We start from the raw sequence: 23,916 nt of genomic DNA, 5'->3' as shown, positions 1-23,916 counted from the left end.
GTAAAAATAAGAAGTCAGGTCAACTCCATTGCTGCCCTGCAAATAGTTTCATCAGTACCATCTTTCTAGATTCCATAAACATGCGCTAATGTACAAAGTTTGTCTTTCTCTTTCTGACTTACTTCACTCTGTACAATAGGCTTTAGATCCTATGACTGATTCATGTTGATGTATAGCAGAAATCAGCACAATATTGTAAAGTAATTGTCTTTTTATTTATTTATTTTTTAATTGACAATGACTTTACAGAATTGTGTTGTCTTCTGCCATACATCAGCATGAATCAGCCATAGGTATACGTATGTCCCTCTGAACCTCCTTTCCATCTCCCTTCCCATCCTACCCCTCTAGGTTGATACAGAGCTCCTGTTTAATACCTGAGTCATACAGCAAATTCCCACTGGCTATCTATTTTACATATGGTACTATAAGTTTCCACGTGACTTTCTCCTCCAATAAAAAACTTAAAAATAAAACTTTTTTTTTTTTCCAAAAAAGAAGGCAAGGAAACTTCCCTGATGGCCCAGCAGCTGAGTATCCACCTTCCAATGCAGGGGATATGGGTTTCAACCCTGGTCGGAGAACGAAGATCCCACATAGTGTGGGGCAAGTTAGCCTGTGCATTGTGACTAAGACCCAATGTAGCCAAATAAATACATAAAATAAATGTTTTAAGAGGAAGAAGAAACGGGAGAAAGTGGTCTCTTGCGCACATGCAATCTGTCTCGCTCTCTTTTTTAACCAATGCCACCTGGCTTGTGCCACCTGGCTTGTGGGCTCCTAGTTCCCCAACCAGGGATTGAACCCGGGCCCTCGGCAGTGAAAACTTGGAGTCCTAACCACTGGACCACCAGGGGATTCCCACTCTCTTCCTTTCTCTCGCTCTTTCGTTCTCTAATTCCTTCCTCTGTCTTTCTCATGTGAAAATACAGGGAGAAGCCTACAAGCCAGAAAATGACCTTTCACCACAATCCCAGAACACTTGTATCCTGATCTTAGACTTCCAGCCTCTGAAACTATGCAAAATAAATATTTGCTGGGTAACCCTCCCAATTTATGATATCTTGTTAAAGCAGCCCAACAATAACGACACACAATAACACAATGTCACACGTTTGCATACAAAAGTTGGGCCTCGCCTTTGCTCCACTTTATATTTTTATCTGATTTGTGCTTCTGGCAGATGGAACAAGCTGTCACTTCCTCAATACGGGGGTTAAAGCTTGGTCCAATATTTGTAGAGGAGCTTCCTTTTTTCTTGATATATTAATATAACTTTAAGGAGGCTATGGACTAAATTTTGTTTGCCATTAGTCTGTTTTTTCTCAGCCTCATGCGGTTGCTTTTAAGGATGAAATTGGAGCCAATTATACAGAGTGAAGTAAGCCAGAAAGAAAAACATCAATACAGTATACTAACGCATATATATGGAATTTAGAAAGATGGTAACCTGAACCCTGTATACGAGACTGCAAAAGAGACATAGGCATATAGAATAGTCTTTGGGACTCTGTGGGAGAGGGTGAAGGTGGGATGATTGGGGAGAACGGCATTGTAGCATGTATTTTATCATAAGTGACCAGTCCAGGTTCGACGCATGATACAGGATGCTTGGGGCTGGTGCACGGGGATGATCTAGAGAGAGGATATGGGGAAGAGGGAGGTGGGAGGGGGGTTCAAGAAAGGGAACACATGTACACCCGGGGCAGATTCATGTCAATGTATGGCAAAACCAACCAATATATTAATGTAAGATAATTTGCCTCCAATAAAATGAATTAAAAAAAAAAAAAAGAGTTCCTTGAGAGCCCCTGAGGAGGACCACAGTTTACCTGAAGTTCCAGTGACTATAGGAAGTTGAAGGGCTAAAATAGAAAGATAGAAAATCCAGCTTGGGAGATTTATGTTTTCCCAAAGACACTATTATCCTTAGAAAAGTCACACCAAGAAGAAAGGAGGCAGACAGAGTTAGTGCCATGGTGGTAGAACATAGAGTCAGTGGGGTTTGAGAAGAAAGGAGTTTAGTCTACTGAAAAGTTCCCATGAGAGGAACAGGATCAAGTAGGGAGAATATAGAGGCCTTGAAACCAAGGCCAGAAAGGAGAACTTCGCGTCCAAGAGGTATTTTCCAAAAAAGATGCTAGATTGTAACTCAGCTTCAGAAAGTATACTCATTTCAACTGTGACTCAAACATAAGTATCTTCCCTGGTGGGTCAGATGGTAAAGAATCCGCCTGCAGTGCACGAGACCTGGGTTCTATCCCTAGGTTGGGAAGATCCCCTGGAGGAGGGCATGGCAACCCACTCCAGTATTCTTGCCTGGAGAATCCCCATGGACAGAGGAGCCTGGTGGGCTACAGTCCACGGGGTTGCAAAGAGTTGGACATAACTTAGAGACCTTCACTTTCTTCACTTCACAGGACCAAAAATCAAAGAGGGCACAGAAGGTGCAACTCTCATACCCAAAGGTAGCCAAGGAGGAAGGAAGGAAGGATCTCCATCGCCATAGTGATGAACAGAGGCAGTGGGGACAGACAAGAGTCCTTATAGGATGAGACCTTTCAATATTTAGATTTAGATGAATTCCCTGAGAGTTGCTAATGGTCAGTAGAACCCCACTCCAGAAGTGGTACCCAGACTACCCATATTTCAGTCGTGTCTGACTCCTTTCGGCCCCATGGACTGTAGCCCACCAGGCTGCTCTGTCCATGGGATTTCCCAGGCAAGAATACTGGAGTAGGTTGCCATTTCCTTCTCCAGGGGATCTTCCCGACCCAGAGATCGAATCTGAGACTCATTGGCAGGTGGGCTTTTTATCTCTAGCACCACTTAGGAAGCCCCATTTCTACCCTTAAGCAGGTAGAAAACCAGAGTTAACTTTTCAGTTTCCAAAACCAGGTCCTCAGGAAACAACACTTGTAGCTATCACAAGCCAAAACAGTAGCACAAAAGACAGACAGAACAGCTACCTGTAACAAAAGTCCCAACATCCAAAGAACTCGGGGATGGGAGGAGTGGACGGGGAGGGAACGAAGTAGAAAAGAATGGCTTTATTGCTTTCCCAGGCAAAGGGGGACATGGTGGGTGCCTGCCCCCTAAAAAGTGTAAGTCCCAACACAGGAGGATTTGATAAGGAGTTTTATAGCAAGGTGCTTCCCTGGTGGCTCAGACGGTAAAAAAAATCTGCCTGCAATGTAGGAGGCCCAGCTTCAGTCCCTGAGTCAGGAAAATCCACTGGAGAAGGGAATGGCAACGCAGTCCACTATTCTTGCCTGGAGAATTCCATGGACAGAGGAAACTGGCGGGCTACAGACTGGGGGAGGTCACAGAGTCAGACACGACTGAGGGACTAACACACTTCATAGGAACGGTTTAAGGGTGGGCTCCTCTCACACTCCCTTAATCCTGTCTCAGGTGGTCTCCTCCCTAGAGAATTTGATGAAGGGTTTGAGAACAGTGGTTCAAAGCTGGGGTCTCCGACAAAATCAGGCTGTGAGCAGGGTTGGCAGTCCCTCCATCTCATCTCCCAGGTGGCCAGTCTCCTAATCTTGATAAGTTTCCCTGGTCCCTTTAATCTTGCCTTGGGTGATTTCTTGGCTGTTCCTCCCTTGTTTAAAAACAGCAAAGAACTGGCTTTAACCAAAAATTTTCTTCTGTAAATCAAAAATTTGGAAAATCTCTTTCAGAAAGGCAGGGAGAGGTTCTTACTGTCCTTGCTTGGCCAGAGTCTGGCAGAGACCCAGGATTCTGAGTGGTAAAATAAAGTTTACCTTCACTGGCATGGTCAAAGGTCCTGGGATCTCAGCAGCAGTCCCCTGAGAGTGGAGAGTCCCAGCCATCCCATCTTTATTGCCAAAAGTCTTGGGAAGAAAACTTTTCCAGCTTCTATCCAACAGTTGAGGCCTGATAATTTAAATGAGAAAAAGAAAAAAACAGATTAACAAGAGAAAACAGAATGTTAATTTTCACACAAGCTTGTGGGAGCTCCCAGTCATGGAAAACTCTTGAAATAACCCAAAGGAAAGGTATAGACATGTGTGCGTGCCTGCTCAGTTGTGTCTGACTCTTTTATGACCCCCGTGGACTAGCCATCAGACTCCTCTGTCCATGGGATTTCCCAAGCAAGAATACTGGAATTGCCATTTCCTTACTGGGTTGCCATTTCCTTCTCCAGGAATGTATATATAAACAATTTAACAAAGAGCGGTGGGTTTAGGGCTTCAGTGGGAGAGTATGAAAGGTTCTGTTGGGCTTTTTGATGCTAATGAGAATGGACAGTCCCTCTTCTTGGCAGCTAAATTCACAGGAAACTGCCTCGGAGGAGGTTTAATGGCAGCTGTATTTTGTAATGGCTCTGATTCAGGCAGCTAAAGGAAATTTACACAGCATTCATTTCTGCACCTTCTGTGCTCAAATGTTTTCACTTTAAAATAATCTTTATACCAATTCTGAGGGTCCAAGAGGATCGCCACAATTCTCAAAGGAGTTCTCCAAGTCTCACTCTCTGGAACCAAACTGCCTAGTACATGTTCCAGTTCTGTCTGGGAGAGCTGAAAGACCTGGAGTAAATTACTTACTCCTTTGTGTTTCAATATGCAGAAACAGGATGGAGTGATTGAAAGGATTAAACAAGTCCTATGTGTGATGCTAAAGCTGAAACTCCAATACTTTGGCCACCTCATGCGACGAGTTGACTCACTGGAAAAGAGTCTGATGCTAGGAGGGATTAGGGGTGGGAGGAGAAGGGGATGACAGAGAATGAGATGGCTGGATGGCATCACCGACTCGATGGACATGAGTTTGAGTGAACTCCGGAGATTGGTGATGGACAGGGAGGCCTGGCGTGCTGTGATTCATGGGGTCACAAAGAGTCAGACACGACTGAGCAACTGAACTGACTGACTGACTGATGTGTGAAGCATTTGGAAGAATCTCTGGGCACAGTTAGAGTGATACAAGTGTTTCCTATTGTTATTTTTTTTATTGCAGTATAACTGATATATAAGATTGTATTCATTTCAAATGTACAAAGTAATGATTCAACATTTAGGTATATTACAAAATAATCACCACAGTATGTTTAGATAGCATCCATCACCAAGCTAAAGAATTATTATTATTTTTTTTGTCCTATAAGCTTCTCAAACTCAACCATTCCAAAACTCATCTTCTCTCTAAACCTGTCCCTCAGGAATTCCCTGGCAACCCAGTAGTTAGGAGTCTGCGCTTTCACTGCCAAAGTTCCGTGTTCAGTACCTGGTGGAGAGACAGGCACCCACCAAGCCTCTTGGTGCAGTTTTGTTTTTTTCTTTTTTAAGTCATAAAAAAAAAAAATAGATAAACTTTTCCTTCCTCCCAGAGTCCCTTTTTCGTGTGGTGGCACCACCACCAGCCCCATCACCCAAGCAGAAACCCTGATTTCTCTCTCCCCTTTCACCCCATGTAAAATCAACCACTAAAACTGGTTCATTTGAACCCCGAAGTGCTGTTTGAGTTTGTTCTCTTCATTCTCATTTTTCTGTCAGAGCTGATTATTGCTTAGCACTTCCCCATCTTGTTGATGTTGGTTTTGGCCTCATGACTCGCTGCGGGCAATGGAATAGCATTAGACATGACTATAGCTGTGCAACTGGACTCAGCCTCTTATGCTCCTGCTATTGTCATGTGAACACTCCTCAGGTAGCCTTGATTGCCTGAACCACAGTGACTCATAGGCACACGAGTTTGAAGAAAAAGCTTACGCCTGTGTGCCACTGAGATTTTGTGGTGGCAAAATAGTTTTGGGTATTTTTTTTTTTTTTTCTTTTTTGCTGCAATGGGTCTTAGTTGCAGCACCCAGGATCTTCAGTCTTCATCACGGCATACAGGATCTTTAGTGGTGGTATGTGAACTTAGTTGCTTCATATGAAATCTAGTTCCCTGTCTAGGGATCAAACCCAGGGCCCCTGCATTGGACGCACACAGTCTCAGCCACTGGACTACCAGGGAAGTCCTAGCTATTAACAGGAATGCCTACCTGATGCATTTTTCCTAGGGCAGGCAATTGTCTCCTAGTTGGTGTTTCCATTTCTAGCCTTACTCCTCTCAACTGCATCCTTCAAATGGCTACCAGGTTACTCTACCTAAAGTGCAAATCTGATTTGAGCTGACTTACTCATAGTTCTTTGAAAATGACAGAAACCAAATTCAAATCACTCTTGTCAGGGGCGGGGGCGGCGGGGACTGAGAATCTATTGGTTTGTGTAAATCTTTACGGGTGGTCATAGATTCTCACATGGTTGGATCCAGTTGCCCAGACAAGCTCATTGGGAATACATCTCCCTTTCTCAGAACTCCATTCTCTTCTGTGGCTTCATTCTCTTCTGTGGCTTCATTCTCAAGCAGACCCCCTCCAGCCCGGTGGGAAAAATGCCATTAAGAGGTGCCAAACTAAAATCCTACTATTTTATTAGCTCCAAAAGAAAGTGAATATGTCTTTCATAATTGTGCCAACAAAACGTCTCCCAGAAGACTCACTGTACTGATTTGGGTTGGATGCCATTCCTTCAATTAGCCACGTTGAACAGAGAGGTGCAGTGCTCAGCCTTGTACCCGAGAGTGGGATCAGCCCCACTAAGTCATGTAAACCAAGAGTGGATAAGCAAAGAGTTCCCCAAGGGGAAAAGATGGGATTTGTTACCAGAAGGCAGGATACAAAGTAATCAAAAGCAAGTGATTTCTTGGCATCATTCCTCTGCCTAAAGTCCTCCAATGAACTCCTCATCACCATTAGGATGAACACTTAGCCTCTCAGGATGAACCGCAAGGCCCTCCATGATCTGTGGTCCTTTTCACTTATTAAGCCTCACCTCCCTGTCACTGTGTGATGGGCCCTTCGCTCCCACAACACTGCATATCATAACCTTGCAGCTCACACATTCGCCTTCTCCTGAAACACTTACCCTGTTTTCTCTAGCCAATTCCTACTTACTCGTAAAGGCTCCATATAGGTCTCATCAAAGCCGGAAAGATCTCTCTGACTTTCCTGCTCCAGGCTGTGCTCCCACAAGGACTACCTCAACATTTTATTAACAATGACGTGTTTGGCACAGAGGAGTCTCCGAGTAGGTCTTTCCTGGTAGCTCAGCTGGTAAAGAATCTGTCTGCAGTGCAGGAGACCTCGGTTTGATTCCTGGGTTGGGAAGATTCCCTGGAGAAGGGATAGACTACCCACTTCAGTATTCCTGGGCTTCCCCGGAAGCTCAGCTGGTCAACAACCCACCTGCAGTGCAGAAGACCTGGGTTCAATCCCTGGGTTGGGAAAATCCCCTGGAGGAGGGCATGGCCACCCACTCCAGTATTCCTGCCTAGAGAATCCCCATGGACAGAAGAGCCTGGCAGGCTATAGTCCATGGGGTTGCAAAGAGCTGGACACGACTGAGCGACCAAGTACAGCACAGCAGCAGTCTCCCAGTACCTGCTGGGTTAATAGATGGACAGAGCAAGGAATAAGACACTGAGTGGTAGAAACAATAAATATTTGCTTAATGAATGAATTTGGTTTGAAATGGGAAGTTGATTGACTCGTAGAACTGAAAAATCCAGGGGAAGAGCTGAATGTATCGGTTGGTGTTGTTCAGCTGCCAAGTCGTGTCCAGCTCTTTGTGACCCCATGGGCTACAGCATGCCCGGCTTCCCTGTCCCTCACCATCTCCTGGAGTTTGCCCAAGTTCATGTCCATTGCATCAGTGATGCCAGCCAACCCTCTCACCCTCTGTCACCTTCTTCTCCTTCTGCCTTCAATCTTCTCCAGCATCAGGGTAAAGGTAAACAGTATAGGTAGGTAGGTAAACAGATAGACAGACTGACAAATGACAGACGGATGGATTGAACGGACTGGATGAATGGGAGGCTGGATGAATAGGTGGAGAGATAAGTGGATAGAAAGGTGACTAGTAAGCAAAATCCTCCTCCTCGAGTAGTTGTGGGAGTGGGCCAGAGAAATGGCTTTCAAGTTATGGGCTGAGTCTATGCAGACCTGCCTTTAAAGGGTTTAAAGCTCATTTGCGTAGACATAATTCTCGCCACTTAAACCAGGCACTTGAGCTTCAGGGGGAGATAAATGGGTGATACTGGGCCCCCGTGGCACAATTGAAATATCGTTAAAAAGAAACCGGGTCCTTTTTCCTGTTCCAGATTAACTTCCTGGCAAACTGCAACATGCCTGCCACAGCTGGAGGTGGATGAAGAATCCTGTTTTTAAAACCCTCAGAGATCTCGCATTAAATTAAAAGAGCATTTTGCACCATCCCAGGAGGAAGCCAAACAAACCACCCTGTTTCTGAACTTCTAAGGACCTGGAGTCCCCTTCATTTGCAGTTGGTAAGAAGTTGAGTGAGTTTTGCCCCTCAGGAGCTGATGGAAATAAGCACCACCCTGCCTTCAAACCTCACCACCAGCTGAACTTTTTCCAAGAGTCCTGAGGGTGGACACTGAGCAGCTTCTGACCAGACACCATCCTGTTTTGCAGGGTGAATTTCCATTAGGAGGGAGGAGGGAGAAAAACAGAACTGTATTTAAAACAAAAAAAATTGAAAGCAGTTACCAGAGCTTGGCCTATGCCCAGAAAGCTGTAGAAAGAGGCCCCAAACTTCCTGATCCCCAGCTGCAAGCCCAGGCCTGTTTCCTGGCCCACTGCAAGTTTCCTACCCCCGGGAAAGAGCAGGGCTTCAGGCCAGCTGAGGAGGCCCCATCTCTCCTGCTCCCTCCTTGAAAGATGTCAGGCTCTGCCGAAGCAAAAGGAACGTTTTTGTAGTCAAGTTGCAGGCCAAATTGCTTTACTTCTGGTCCTTCCTTCTTCTCTTTACCCCCACTGCCAGATTCTCAAAACAATCTTATTCAGTTTCTGAAGTTTTGATGGCCAAAACAAGGGTTATTTCCAGTAGCGTGCTGCCTCTTTTTCTCCATTCTTCCATCTCCCTGCTTCTCATCACCCAAAACACCCCACACTCCCAGAGAAATAAATAAAAGGCCCTCAAAGCATCACCCGTGGCACAGTGGTAAGGAATCTGCCTGCCAATGCAGAAGACACGGGTTCAATCCCTCGGTCAGGAAGAGCCCCTGGAGGAGGGCACGGCAACCCGCTCCAATATTCTTGCCTGGAAAAAATCCCATGGTCAGAGGAGACTGGCGGGCTACAGTCCATGGGGTCACAAAGAGTCAGACACGACTGAGCAAGCCCACAAAGCATCACCCAGCCTGCAAGTGGCAGGGGTTGGGGCGGCGGGGGGCGGGGGGGGTGATGATCCTAGTTGACCAGTTGCCTCCCCCATAGGCAAGTAGATTCAATGGAGTAGAGAGAAATGGCCCCACTATACACAGGCTGGAACAGGACATGGATTTCCATTTACTTGTGGGAAAGACCCCCGCTACACACACTTTATGCAGGACTCTGCAAGGGTGAATTCAGCTGCTGGAGGGAACTCAAATCTGGGTTCTGCCCCATCCTGGCTGGCCATGCTCAGGCAAGTTATTTAATCTCTTACTACCTCAGTCTTCTCATCTATTAAATGGGGATGGTTGTGGTGGTTACATTAAACCACTCATGTAAATCCTCACCGTGATGCCTGAAAGCAAGTAAAGGCTCATAGCCCCGTTTCTTACGTTCTACTGAATTACACCCACCCTTCCCCGCTGATCCTCTAATCTCAGCTCCCCAGTCCTGTCTTTCAAACGTGTTGTGTCATCATTTATTTGCAAACATGTCTGTTTGATTTCCAATTAAAATGCTTCTGAGTCACATTAGAAAGCAAAACACATGCAAGGAGGGGAAAAAGAGACTGACAGACACGTGAATAAACAGCGAAATATTTCCGAAGTCTGGATACAGAGAGCTGAGACGCTCAGAGTTCAAATTGACACTCTTGATGGGAAGAGACACAGGAACATCAGCAGAGGGGCATTTTTCTGGGGATTAAAACACCAGGAACGTGAAACCCTCCTCCTTCCTTCCCACCAGTACTCAGTGTTCCACTTATTGGATGATCAAGCCTTGTTGTCTTCCATTGCCATGATCACAGTCTGATTCTGATTGCTCCCATAACTCATTAACAATTCTCCAAGTTAAATACTGAAGTGCTCAAACAGTGTGGACTGAGCCAAACCCCAAAACTTCCTGTGAGGGGCACTGGCTGTTCAGCTAGCTATTAGAAAAAGGAGAGGGAGGGATAAAACAAGACAAAACAAGGAACTGAGAGCCACACATCCCCATCAACACTGTGGCCCGAGAGCTTTCAGAGTTCAGGAAAGTGAGGCAGGTGGAAGGCTGGGGGTCACAGGACCATCACATCTCAGCAGCAGAGATGGACCAGAGCCAGAGCAGTCAGCCACGGGGCTCAGGGGAAAGTCCCATCATGTGAGAAGGCGTTTTTCATCCTCTCTGTCTGTTGGGGAGCTGGGGAAATAGGGCTACCAGGGCTGCGACCCCTCACAGCTCCAGAGCAAAGCCAGGTGAAGCTGACTTCTGAAGCCTGCATCCCGAAGGCGGGGATTTCCCTCTCCTTCTTCTCCTTGGAGCTGCTCAGGACAGGGCTCCCCTCGAGTTTCACTGGCCAAAGGCAGTTCCCGGAATGAGGTGAGGGCCCGCGAATCCAGAGCGAAGCATCTCAGTTCTTCTGCTCCGAGGCGCCATCCTTCAAGGAGGTGTCTCTGCCGTCCGTAGCCTCTGGGCCAGCCCCCAGATTTGGCTCCTCTCCCTTGGGCTGCTCTGCGGGTTTCTGGGGCTCCCCCGCCACCTCGGTGCTCTTGCTGGAGTGGCAACCCATCTCGGTCGGGCGCAGAGGGCGAGTGCCCTGGGAGGTCCCGCGGTGAGCAGGGGCTGTGCGGCTGATCCGCGAGGGCCAGAGTTAAATAACCCTTCCTCAGCGCACAGCTGAAAGAGAACGGGTTTGGTTGCCATGGTCACCGGGAGACACCAGTCCAATCTGCATAATGACAACGCCGCCCCCTAACCTTCTCCTCCCCCTGCATCTGTTGGGTGGGCTGAGCCTGGAAGGGGGCCCTTCCGGCTAAGCCAACTAGTTCTCAGAACCAAGCCCTATTCATTCCATCGCAAGAATTCCCTTTTGTTTAACTTGTAACTTCTTTACAAATTACAACCCCCCACGTAGTTACCTGTAAACACCGGGCCTCTCTTCGCACGCAAAGAAAGCCCTGTTACTAAGCAACTAGCTGTGCCCTTCCTCCTTGTCCCAGGGTCATATTCAGTTCCTGGGGCTCACAGACCCCCCACTTGGAGGCCATCCCCACCCGAGAATGCCACCTCCACCCAGGGTTGAAGAAGAATGGGAAGGGAAGGCCTAAGATCGTGCATTCCAGGGGTTACCCAAACAAGTAAGTAATGAAAAGAACTAGCATCAACGGTGCTGTATGTTAAATATGAAAGTTGGTAACAGTGAATCTTAAGAGTTCTCATCACACACACACACACAATTTTTTGTTCCTTTAATGTTGTATCTTTAGGAGAAGATGGATGTTCACTAAACTTATTGTGCTAATTATTTCATGATATAGGAAAGTCAAAACATTAGGCTGTACACCTTAATTTATTTATACAGTGCTATCAATCAGGCTCAGTCACTCAGTTGTGTCGAACTCTTTGCGACCCCATGGACTGTAGCCCGCCAGACTCCATGGTCCATGGAATTTTCCATGGCAAGAATACTGGAGTGGGTTGCCATTTCCTACTCCAGGGAATCTTCCCAACCCAGGGATCAAACCTGAGTCTCTTGCATCTCCTGCACTGCAGGTGGATTCCTTACCACTGAGCCACCAGGGAAGCTCTATGTCAGTTATATCTCAATAAAACTGAAAGAAAAATAAACAAATAAATAAATAAGCAAATTAGCAGGTACCAAGTGCTACTCTGTGCCAAGCACAATTTACATTCATCATCTTGTTTTATCCTCACAACCATCCCAAGGGGTAGGTTGGGTTATTTAACTTTCATTTAACAGATGGAGACACTGAGATTCAGAAAGACTGAATAACTTATTTAATGTCTAACAGCCAGGAAATACCAGGGATGGGGCTTGAACTCCGGTCCCTCAGATTCCACTCTATCATCATTCTCATTTATTTTAAAGACCCCATCAGACCATCTTCATGCACCATCATATGTGTCATCAGTTTGGGAGGCCTGTCATTGCTCTTTTAATCTGGACATATGAGTAAAGGTTTTCAAAGCTGTGAACGAATGTTCTATATATTTTTAAGTTGTTGTTTTTTTTTTTTTTTTTGGTGGTGCTGGGTCTTTGTTGCTGCAAGCAGGCTCTCTCTAGTTGCATGCGTGGGTTTTTCATTGCAGTTATTTTGAAGAACAGGTTCTAGGGATTTCAGGCTTCAGTCACTGTGGCACATGGGCTTAGCTGCTTTGAGGCATGTGGGATCTTCCTGAATCAAGGATCCAACTCACGTCCCCTGCTTTGGCAGGTGGATTCTTAACCACTGAACCACCAGGGAAGCCAAACACTCTATATTTGACTTCTATTTTATTTCTGATCACCTTGCTTTTCTTTTCCTAACTCCAAAAGGAGCCCAATAATTCTGGCCCAGCTCCCAGGAAGCTGGAAAGAGGATCAGGCAGGTCTACGAAGTAGCTTTTCAGAGAAGCACAGAGGGCACTCTTTTCCAAGTATGCACAAAGCCATCGAAAGTGACACTAGCTCCCATTCACTGATGGAGGGGTGGGCACATGCCAGCCTCGGATATCTCACACAAGTCCTCTCGTTTACTCGTCACAATCAAACAGCCCCACGTGGGAGTATTATTAAGCCACTCTAGAGGTGAAATAATTGAGTCCAGATTGGTTATGAGTCCAGGTCAATGGCCTGAGGTCAACTCCGTGTCTGGCAGGCAGTTCAGGATGCTGCCTGCACGCTCTGGAACCTTCCCAGTCCTTGTGCCCTCCTGCCCCCACCCCCACTGCCTTTGGTTCACGCCATTTATCTTCCAGGACTTAGGCACTCAGTGATCCACAAGAATGTGGTAAGCCTTCCCTATAAATCACCTGCCTTTGAATGAGCTTCTTGCCAACCAGGCTGGCAGAATGACAATTAGGAAGACATTTAATGTTGTCAATTTACCTCTCCCATATAAACCCCAAAGTACAGTCTGGAGGTGTCAGGGTGGGAGAAGGAGGTTGCATTTGCCTTCCGATTAATTAGAGGCCCTAATTAAGGCAAATGCTCATTTCGATACTGAGATGCTAAGCCAATGATTCTCTGGTGAAACCTCCAGATTAATCACGCTTATACCAACTCAGCACAAAAGATAGGCAGCAGGAATAGCAAGGAGACAGGTAAAACCCTCAGGTAGGGCTTGGGTTAGTTTAGAGGTGTGGTTGGTGAGAACACATGAGGGCCCTTTTCAGAGTGAATCTGGTGAGAAGCCTTGCCTTGCCCGTGCCGCCCACACCCAGGACAGGTTACACAATCGTGGGGCCCATGTGAAATTAAAATGTGGGCCCTTGTTCAAAAATTACTAAGACCTTCAAGATGGTGACAGTAGAACTTTAAATGAAGCATAAAGGCCTATGAAGCCAGACTTGCCCACACCTAACCTCTTCCCTAGCTTTTTCAGAAATGGATTCACCTCTGATGAAGACTGTAATTTGCCAGATTATTAGCTGGCTCTGCCGAGGGGACACTGCCCTAGGAACAGGATGAGGCCAGTGGAAAGACAAGGAAAGAGAAATGGGATATGGACCACCCAGTAACGGATGGGACCTCAGTAGGATAATTTCAATATATTTTCAGCGTTAAAATGCCTTCTTAACTTTTACTACCTATAAAACATAGCATGCGGAAGATATCAACATATCGAACAAGCAGGGAGACTTCCCTTGTGGTCCAGTGGTTGAGAGTCCACCTTACAGTGTTAGGGACTCAGGTTCGCCCCCCGGTCGGGGAACTAGGATCCCGTATGCCTTGGAGCAGCTAGGCCTGTGTGTTGCAACTACTGAACCCAAGCGTCATGATGAAGAATCCCATGTTACACAGTGAAGATACACAGGCCACAACTAAGACTTGATGCAGCCAAAAAAATAATAAATAAATATTTTTAAAAAAGAACAGATAGGGACTTGCTTGGTGGTCAAGCAAGTAGTTAAGACTCCCTGCTCCTAATGCAAGGTTCCCAGTTCAATCCAGGGTTGGGAAACTAAACTAAATCCCTGGTTAAAAAAACGACAAATACAAAGTACCGATATCATATTTTGGCAAAGCTGCAGAGCAACCAGAAGTCTCATGTGTTCCTGGTGGGAAGGCAAAATGGTAACATCACTCTGGAAAACAGTCCGGCAGCTTCTCATATGGTTAAGCATACACTTAACCATAGACTATTTACCCATATCAGTCTGCTCAGGTGGCCATAAAAAAATGCCTCCAAATTGGTAGCCTAAACAATAGACATTTTCTCCCAGTTCTGTAGGCTAAGACGTCCGTAGCCAGGTGTTGGCAAGTTTGGTTTCTGGAGGGATATTTTTTTCCTGTTTTGTAGACAGCCACCTTCCTGATGTATGTTTACATGGCCTTTCCCCTGCGCTCACAAAGAGAGAACTCTGCAGGCCCTTTTTCTTGTAAGGACACTAGTTCAGTGGGATTAGGACCCCATCCTTATGACCCCATCTAACCTAGTTACCTTGCTGCATGCTCGCATGCTCAGTCGTGTCTGACTCTTTGTGATGCTATGGGCTGCAGCCCACCAGGCTCCTTTCTCCGTGGGATTTCCCAGGCAAGAATACTGGAGTGGGTTGCCATTTCCTTCTCCAGAAGATCTTCCCAACCTAGGGATCGAACCCACATCTGCATCTCCCGCACTGCAGGCAAATTCTCTACTACTGAGCCACCAAGGAAGCCTTAAGGGCCCAATCTCCAAATGCAGTCACATTGGGGGTTAAATTCAACATATGAATTTGGGGAGGGACACAGTCAATCTACAACATTACCTATGGTAAATGAAAACCTATCAGTTCAGTTCAGTCACTCAGTCGTGTCTGACTCTTTGTGACTCCATGGACTGCATCACACCAGGCTTTCCTGTCCATCACCAACTCCCAGAGTTTGCTAAAACTCATGTCCATTGAGTCAGTGATGACATCCAACCATCCTATCCTCTATCGTCCCCTTCTCGTCCCGCCTTCAATCTTCCCCAGCATCAGGGTCTTTTCCAATGAGTCGATTCTTCCCATCAGGTGGCCAAAGTAGTGGAGCTTCAGCTTCAGCATCAGTCCTTCCAATGAACATTCAGGACAGATTTCCTTTAGGATGGACTGGTTGGATCTCCTTGCTGTCCAAGGGACTCTCAAGAGTCTTCTCCAACACCACAGTTTAAAACCATCAATTCTTTGGCACTCAACTTTCTTCATGGTCCAACTCTCACATCCATACATGACCACTGGAAAAACCATAGCTTTGATTATTCAGACCTTTGTTGGCAAAGTAATGTCTCTGCTTTTTAATATGCTGTCTAGGTTGGTCATAGCTTTTTTTCTAAGGAACAAGTATCTTAATATCATGGTTGCAGTCACCATCTGCAGTGATTTTGGAACCCCTCAAAGTAAAGTCTGTCACTGTTTCCCCTTCTATTTGCTATGAAGTGATGGGACTGGATGCCATGATCTTAGTTTTCTGAATGTTGAGTTTTAAGTGAGCTTTTTCACTCTCTCTCACTTTCATCAAGAGGCCTTTGAGTTCCTCTTCACTTTCTGCCATAAGGGTGGTGTCATTTGCATATCTGAGGTTATTGGTATTTCTCCCGCAATCTTGACTCCAGCTTGGGCTCATCCAGTCCAGCATTTTGCATGATGTACTCCGCATATAAGTTAAATAAGCAGGGTGACAATATACGGCCTTGACATACTCCTTTCCCAATTTGGAACAACAGTCCTTTGTTCCATGTCTGGTTCTAACTATTGCTTCTTGACCTGCACACAGATTTCTCAGGAGGCAGGCAAGGTGGTCTGGCATTCCCATCTCTTGAAGAATTTTCCACAGTTTGTTGTGATTCACATAGTCAAAGGCTTTGGCATAGTCAGTAAAGTAGGTGTAGATGCTTTTCTGGAACTCTCCTGCTCTTTCTATGACCCAACAGACATTGGCAATTTGATCTTTGGTTCCTCTGCCTTTTTGAAATCCAGAAAACCTATGCTCACATGAAAACCTGTCCATGAACATTTAGAGCAGCTCTATTAATAATCAATAATTAGAAACAACCCAAATCTGAATGGATAAAGAGTGGTACAACAGACAAACCTTCAGACAACAGATTATTGCTCAGCAATAAAAGGGGAAACTTGCAGTTACGCATAACAGATTTGATGAACTTCAAAGATATTCATGAGTGAAAGAAGCCAGTCTCAAAAGATTATCTACTGCTTGATTTCACTCACATGACATTCTGAGAAAGACAAAAATATAAGGATAGAGAGAACTTCCCTGGCAATCCAGCAGTTAAGACTCTGTGCTTCCACAGCAAGAGGGTACGGATTCAGTCTCTGGTCAGGGAACTAAGATCCCACATGCCCATCAGGCAAAAAACTATATATATACACATGTATATGTATGTACAAGGAAATATAGGGCTTCCCAGATAGCACCAGTGGTAAAGAACCTACCTACCAATGCAGGAAACATAAGAGATGTGGGTTCCCTCCCCGGGTCAGGAAGATCACTTGGAAGAGGGCACCGCAACCCAGTCCAGTATTCTTGCCTGGAGAATCCCCATGGACAGAGGAGCCTGGTGGGCTACACTCCACAGGGTCACATAGAGTAGGACACGACTGAAGTGACTTAGCACGCACCATATGTAGATGGAGAACAGATCAGTGGTGTCACTACAAAGTTATAGCTTGAAGGAGTTTTTTTGGTTTTCTGTGTTCTGTTTGTGGTGTGTTACACAAACCCATACACGTGCTCAAATTCATAGAACTGTACACCAAAATGTTTTTAAAGTCAAATTTGCTGTATATTAATTTAACAAAAAAAAAAATGTTAAAAGCACCCTAACAAGCAAACAAAAATAAATAAAAACTGTTTTGCCAGGAGCCTAGGGGCTTATTTGCCATCTGGTCCTAGTACTCCAGATCATTTAAAATTCTTTCTCTCCTGCTTTTCATTTGAACAAACAAACAAACAAACGCACCTGCCCCTAATTTACCTTGACAGCTGTTTGTTGAGCCACATGGTATAAGGTTCCATTTGGGGTACCCTGTGGTTTCCAGAACCTTAGTGAATTTCCATTAAGGAGGCCTGGATGTGCAGGCAGAGGGGGCTGTATAAAGATAACTTGAAAGCTCTGGCTGTAGGCAGGGGAGTGGCCAGTCCAAACACCCTGCAGGAAGGGAGCTGGGGCCATAAGCATCCCAACCTCACTGTCCTCTCTCCCTCTAGTCCCTCCCAGGTCTCCTGTTGGCCAAACCCAACTTGAAGCCAGTGGACACAGAAGCCTTTGGCTCTTGCTCATTTAGGTCAGTCCCCCAGGCTGCAGAGCAGGGTGGAAAAGGAGAGCGGATGTGGAGAAGTAAACAAACCATCTAGCACAATCCACGTGGATCATGTTCTCAAGGGCACAGAATCTGTATGGGGAGGCAACATCTTTGCAGGGAATTAAACTGTGAGGCAGAATTCAGTGCTTTAGTACAGGGAAAAGGGCATGTTGGAAAAAGGGGAGAGGGAGCAGCTTCCCAGAGATGGACCCAGAAGGATGAGCAGAATATTAGCTGGTAGAGGAGGAACTGATATCCTGGCCAAAATGAAGAAGGCAAATCCGTCCTGAGGCGTTCAGTTCATTTCATCATTCGTTTGTGGAAAGACAGCTAATAACCCAGGTGGTTCGGTGGCGAAGAACTGCCTACCAATGCAAGAGGTGCAAGAGACATGAGTTCAATCCCTGGGTCAAGAAGATCCCCTAGAGGAAAAAATGGCAACCCACTTCAGTATTCTTACCTGGGAAATCCCAAGGACAAAGCAGCCTGGCACGCTACAATCCATGGGGTTGCAAAGAGTTGGACATGACTGAGCGACTAATAGTCACGGTTAGAAGCATCAGATTCAGGAACTTCCCTGGTGGTCCAGTGGCCAAGACGCCTCAGGCGCCCCAGGTTCATTCCTGGTGAAGGGAGTAGATCTCACATGTTGAAACTAAGGGTTCACATGTCACAGCTAAAGAGAGGCAGGCCGCTACAAAGACTGATCTTTCATGCCACAGCTATGACCTGGCACAGCCAAATAACCAAATAAAAAGAAGCACCCCGATTCAGCATGAGAGGAACTTGAGACCGAAAACTAACTCTACAGTGTACATGCTATCCATGGACAGCAAGTTGTTTAACCTCTCTGACTCTCAGTTTCCTGGATTTTTGGAAAGAATCAATGACACAGCATATATGTCATCCTGCTAATACATCTCATATCTGGCAGGCTTTGCATGTGCAGTTCATGACCAGAAAGTGACCAACCTTACTTCTGCCATAAACATACTAGGACCCCCAAGGTCAAGCTGCCATTCAGTCCAAGGGCCAGCCTCACAAGATCAAGTGCCCTTCCTTGGATGGGTACCAGCCCCTCTCCTGTTGGTCTCTGGCATCCTCGCCTCCTTCCTTCTCTACCCCTCCTTCTGCCAGGGTCCTGACATCCTGCCCATGCCCCCAGGGCCCCCATTTCTCGAGGATTCTCACCCTTTTGGGGGGTAAGGCTCTCCGCCCAGCTTCAGTTCAGTTCAGTTCAGTCCCTCAGTCGTGTCCAACTCTCCACGACCCCATGAATCACAGCACGCCAGGCCTCCCTGTCCCGGAGTTCACTCAAACTCATGTCCACAGAGTCGGTGATGGGGATCTTAATTCCCTGCCCAGGGATTGAACCCTCAGTGAAAGCACTGAATCTGAACCACTAGACTGCCAGGGACTTCCCCCCACCTTCTATAATGGAGCATCATTCTAGAAGACAAACAAGCTCTTACCTACTAAACAAATAGGTTACATCTCACAGCATGAATTTATTAAAAAAACAAAATGCAACAAAGAAAATTCTCCCTTTGAAGGAAAGCATGGCCAGAACAGGAACACAGAGGGATACAGATGAGAGGCCCTTGTCCATCCTGTCCCATATCTAAGACACAGTGTCCAGCACGGTTGTCCAGGTGTTCGGTCAACAGTAGTGAAAGTGCTCAAAGGCAAAAGCTATGCGGGTGGGCAGTCCAAATTCAGGTCTTGGCCACACTGCTTGCTAACTCTCCTACCCAATGGCAATTACTTAAGTGTTATGGGCCTCAGTTCCTTCCTCAATAAAATGGATGAGATAATAGTGATTGCTTCATAGGATTATTGTGAGGATTAAACCAGTCAGTCTAAAATTCTGAGTGAGTGCCAGGACCTTCCTGGGGGTCCAGTGGTTAAGAATCTGCCTTGCAGTGCAGGGGACACAGGTTTGCTCCCTGGTCGGGGAACTAAGATCCCACATGCCTTGGAGCAACTAAGCCTGTGTGTTGCAACCACTGAGCAACTAAGCCCCAACAGCACAACTACGGAGCCCGATCACCACAGCTAGAGAGCAAAGATCCCGTGTGCTGCAACTAAGGCCAACGCAGCCAAAACAAATGCTTAGAAATAGTTTTTAAAAAATTCTTAGTGCTGGGAATTCCTTGGTGGTCCACTGGTTAGGACTCCATGCTTTCACCACGAAGGGCCTGGGTTCAATCCCTGGTTGGGGAACTAAGATCCCATAAGCTGCACAGTCAAATAAAATTCTTAGTGCCTAATATGTTACAAGACTTCCCAGGTGGCTCAGACAGTAAAGCGTCTGCCTACAATGCGGGAGAACCGGCTTCGATCCCTGGGTCAGGAAGATCCCCTGAAGAAGGCAATGGCAACCCACTCCAGTACTCTTGCCTGAAAAATCCCATGGACAGAGGAGACTGGTAACCAACAGTCCATGGGGTCGGAAAGAGTCGGACATGACTGAGTGACTTCACTTTAATAAGTTACAAGTTATTTTTATTATTATTGACACTACTTCTACCTGTCAAACATGGATCAGGCCCTCAAGGAGATCATTTATGGAGAACCTGTGGATAAAAACAGACCTGTTGACAACCACAGTCCCCAAACTCTGTCATTAGTGGAATGAACAGAATACTAGAAGAACTCAGAGGAACAATTCTTTAGGAAACCTTTAACCTCATCAGGTGATGCCTGGCATCAGAATAGCAGAGGTTATGCTCTAAAGCTAGGTCCTTGCCTGGGCAAGCTTTGGGGCACAGGAGGGTGGTGTGCGGGGTGGAGAAGGGAGCTCCTGCAAGGCATGAAAGTGACTCAGAGACACTTTAAAGTGACAGAATGGGAAGTGTACCTGTCAGCACTTCTCTGACAGATTCACCTTGACCAGGGCACGAACTGACCCTGGGTAGGCTGGGGGTGGCCCCTGTGACACACACACACACACCCTCGTCACTCCAGGTACTGCCCATAGCTAATACTCCCTCCCCCCCCTTCTGTCCTTGATGGTCACTTTGACCGAATGACACCAGTACAGACAGACCAAAGTTTAGATAGGCATGGACAGGTGGGGGTGGGAGAATGACCCAGGCCTCACTGTCGCTAATTGTCTCTAATATTTCCACTTTGGTCAACTTATCCCCAACTATCACCCCAGAGATACACTGCCTGAAAAGAAGACTTGCCAAACTTGCCTCCATTACCAGGGCACTCTCCACCATTGGTGCCCTATCGATTGCTACATTAAAAAAAAAAAAAACAAAAAACCCTGTACTTATCCTGCCAAGAGCTCAATTACATTGCATTGCATCTGTGTGTGTGCTAAAAGTTAATTTGTTACATAAACGTGAATTCAACAAGGCCAGAGACTTGAAGGTGTTCCGTCCTTCCTGGTATCTTCTATTCATAGGAAAGTGTCTGGGGCACAGTAAGTGCTCAGTTAACATTGTTTGGAGGAAAAAAAATAAATGAAATGTAGACACTTTCAATAATTCACCATTTTCCTGACCTTAATAAGCAGCTAACAGGTTCTCAGCCTAGGGCGGTGCTCCCCCAACCCAGGAGACAACTGGAAATATGAAGGGGTGGTTTTGGTGGTTACAATGACTTCAGGGTGGCTACTGGCATTTAGCGCCAAGGAATCAGAGATGTAAATGTCCAGCAGTGCCAGGACGGCTCCAACCAAAGAAATGTCAATGTCAAAGGCGCCCGGGTCATAAATATAACCTGCATTGCCAACTCCTTAGGAGCCTGTGTCTCTGGACTCTATACACAGGGTGTGATGCAGACTGGATGTTTAATAACAGCGAGACTGGGGGGAACAGGGAAGGAAAGGAAACTGCTAGCGGGTGGGAGGATAGGAAATGGGGGGTGGGGTGGGAGGCGGGGCTAAAACAACGAATCGTTAGTAGGGCAAAGGCCTCCTTGGGTTTGAGAGAGGCCCAGTCCCTTGCATCTTCTGATGCTCGCAATATATTTAAAAGAGTCGGCTCTGCCAAATGGGGGTGTACTGAAAGCTTCTGGATGAAAGGCAAGATCCCTGAGTCCGGCCAGGAAAATCCCAGAATGGATCTCAGGCCAGCAGCCTGGGCCTGGCTGCCCCTCCGTGCCCCCAAGAGAAAGGTCAGCCAGTTCAGGTTCCAGTGCCCTCTAGGGAGTGAAGGTGATCCCACCCAGCCGGGATTTGCGCCCAGGGTGCGCAGCGTGCGGGAAACCCTCCCACGTGGGCAGCTGGGGCCGCGTTTCCGCCCGGGACCCACCGCTCTCCCACCTCCCTGCCCGGGCCCCGCGCCTCCGCGCCGCGCCCACTAGGTGGCGCCTGCGCTCTAGTGGGCGCCTCGCGGGCGCAGACGAAAGCGAGCGCGGCGCCCCGGCGACAGACCGGACCGGAGTCGCAGGATTCCGGGGACCGGAGGGCAGCGCCGGCAGCCAAGGTAGGAATTCCCGAGCCCCGGGCGTTTCCTGCGAACCTCTGTGGTCGGGGTGGGCCGCGCGGCGGCCGCCGAGGTCGGCTGGCGGTCTCGGTAGATAACCAGACAGGTCGGAGCGGCCGCACGTGTGGTTGCCTGCGGGGACCCGGAGACCCGCCGGCTCCAAGCTGGGCCTCGGGGTAAGCCGGACGCCAGATCGCTAGCACGCAAACGTCCTCCACTGGCTGGTTCCTCCGGAGAGCCTGCCCGAATCCCCCAGCAGCCAGTCCTAGGCGGAGAAAAGAGTTGCTGCTCCCCAAATCGACTTCAGCGTTGGAGCCGAGGGCTGATCCAAAAGCACGATTTCTCCAACTTGCCTGCACGCTGGAATCGCTTGGGGGAGCATGAAAAAAAATGCCGATGCCCCGTAGTCCTCCACCCCACCCCTCTCCTAGGCTCAGATGGAAGTGGTCTGGGTTGGGGCCTGGACCTCTGGATATTTCAGAGCTTCCCAGGCGATTCCAACTAGCAGCCAGGGGTGAGGACCCTTGACCCAAAGGGTTGGAGGAAAAGGAAGACGGTTGTTGCAGCCCACAATGCTGATTCTCCTCCTCCTCCTTCTTCAGGGAGTCTTTTAAGCAGGAAATATCTCCGCCTTTGAGCTGTCAAACCCAAGATAACAAACCAACATCCTCCGTCCCCACAGGGCTGGTACTGAAAGGGTTGAACTCGAAAGTGGGCAGGGAACAGAAAGACACAGATGTGGAATATGAGAGAAGGCTCTTGGGGAAAAGGGGGCTTGTCCTTACCCTGATCCCACAGCAGTTAGGGAGGCCTCCTGGAGCAGCCCTCATCATTTTAGTAAATGCTATGTTTACAACAAAGCAGTTATAAGCCTAGGCTTAGAGTTCCCAGAGCCAGCCATCCCTGGGCTGTGTGACCCTCAAAAACTCATAGAATCACCCTTAGCCTCAGTTTCTTCATCTGCCAAATGAGTATGATAGTATAAAACTCTTAGATTTGCCATGGAAATTATAGACCACAAGAGGTAATGTTCCTAAGTGCTCACCTGTGCCTGGCACGATGCTAAATGCTTCCTGTGTGTGGCCACATCTACTCACCATGACCCACAAGGCATCAACTATACTAACTACCCCGTTTGATCACTGAGGAAGCTGGGCTCAGAGAGGACAAGGAACGTGCTCAGAGTTAAATAATTAATTAGAAGCAGATCCTGTGTTTGAACCCAGGCAGTATGATTCTAGAGCCCATGGCAAAAGTACAATGAGTTGCTGTTTGCCTTTTTGATGGAGGGAACATAGAGAAAGCACATAACACAGGGCAGCCCCTGGCGCCTCCTCCACAAGCACTAGCTGTCATTGCTTCCAGTGGGGCACTTTCACAGAACTACCTCATGGGCTCATTTAAACTGGATTTCTTGTGGGAAGCCTACTGTGTGCCAGGTTGTAATCCAGATGCCACTGATCTAACAGCGGGTAAGAGGCAAACCAGTCCTCAGTGAACTCATGCTCCAGTGAATGAGAGAAATGAGAAGGAAGTACAGTGGATCCTCCTTGTTTGCAGACTCTGTGTTTGCGAATTCTCCTACTCGCTAAAATTGATTTGTAACCCCCAAGTCAATATCTGCAGCACTTCTCATGGTCATTCATGGACATGAACAGAATGGCAAAAATTTCGAGTCTCTCAACACACTTGTTACCACCTGAGGTCGAAACGAGATGACACTGCCTTCTTGTTCCAACTCTCAGAACTATGAGCAAGCATCCCTTTTATGGTCTGTTCAGTGCCGTGGGTTGTTGTTTGTTGTTTTCGCACTTTTGTGTGTGTGTTGTTGGTGATTTTGCTGTTTAAAAATCACCCCCCAAGACCAATTTGCCGCATGACTCAGGGAACTCAAACCGGGGCTCTGTAACAACCTAGAGGGGTGGGATGGGGTGGGAGGTGGGAAGGAGCTTACGG

General features: G+C 47.1%; 2 protein-coding genes across 4 annotated transcripts in view; one reads left to right on the top strand and one right to left on the bottom strand.

Annotated features, from left to right (window-relative positions):
- Positions 1–2,780: 2,780 nt before the first annotated feature.
- Positions 2,781–22,135, bottom strand: CHD9NB (CHD9 neighbor). 2 transcript variants are annotated; one of them, XR_016035812.1, is made up of 2 exons: positions 21,997–22,126; positions 2,781–3,903 (listed from the first exon to the last, which is right to left on the bottom strand). XR_016035812.1 is itself a non-coding variant. In XM_055413232.2 (2 exons), the coding sequence occupies exon 2, from the start codon at positions 10,800–10,802 to the stop codon at positions 10,644–10,646; it is 159 nt and encodes a 52-aa protein (XP_055269207.2). In that variant the 5' UTR covers positions 10,803–10,909; positions 21,997–22,135; the 3' UTR covers positions 10,496–10,643. The 2 variants fall into 2 exon arrangements, 1 of the variants encoding a protein (XP_055269207.2); XM_055413232.2 differs by lacking the exon at positions 2,781–3,903 and adding an exon at positions 10,496–10,909 and having other exon boundaries at positions 21,997–22,135.
- CHD9 (chromodomain helicase DNA binding protein 9) overlaps positions 21,488–23,916 on the top strand; it is a 223,413-nt gene continuing 220,984 nt past the window's right edge. For both annotated transcript variants that reach the window (XM_055412765.2, XM_055412768.2), the window contains exon 1: positions 21,488–21,960. The gene's annotated coding sequence lies outside the window, so the exon portion shown is untranslated. The remainder of the gene's footprint in view (positions 21,961–23,916) is intronic.

Source organism: Moschus berezovskii, chromosome 22 (genome assembly GCF_049115385.1).
Source record: "Moschus berezovskii isolate FMDL1 chromosome 22, NW_MosBer_1.0, whole genome shotgun sequence".
Taxonomy (NCBI): domain Eukaryota; kingdom Metazoa; phylum Chordata; class Mammalia; order Artiodactyla; family Moschidae; genus Moschus; species Moschus berezovskii.
The sequence above is the reverse complement of the archived record's forward strand: the minus strand, read 5'-3'. Positions and strand labels throughout refer to the sequence as shown.

Coding starts and splice junctions, on each gene's coding strand:
- CHD9NB (XM_055413232.2), bottom strand. CDS start 10,802: ATGGGTTGCCACTCCAGCAAGAGCACCGAGGTGGCGGGGGAGCCCCAG.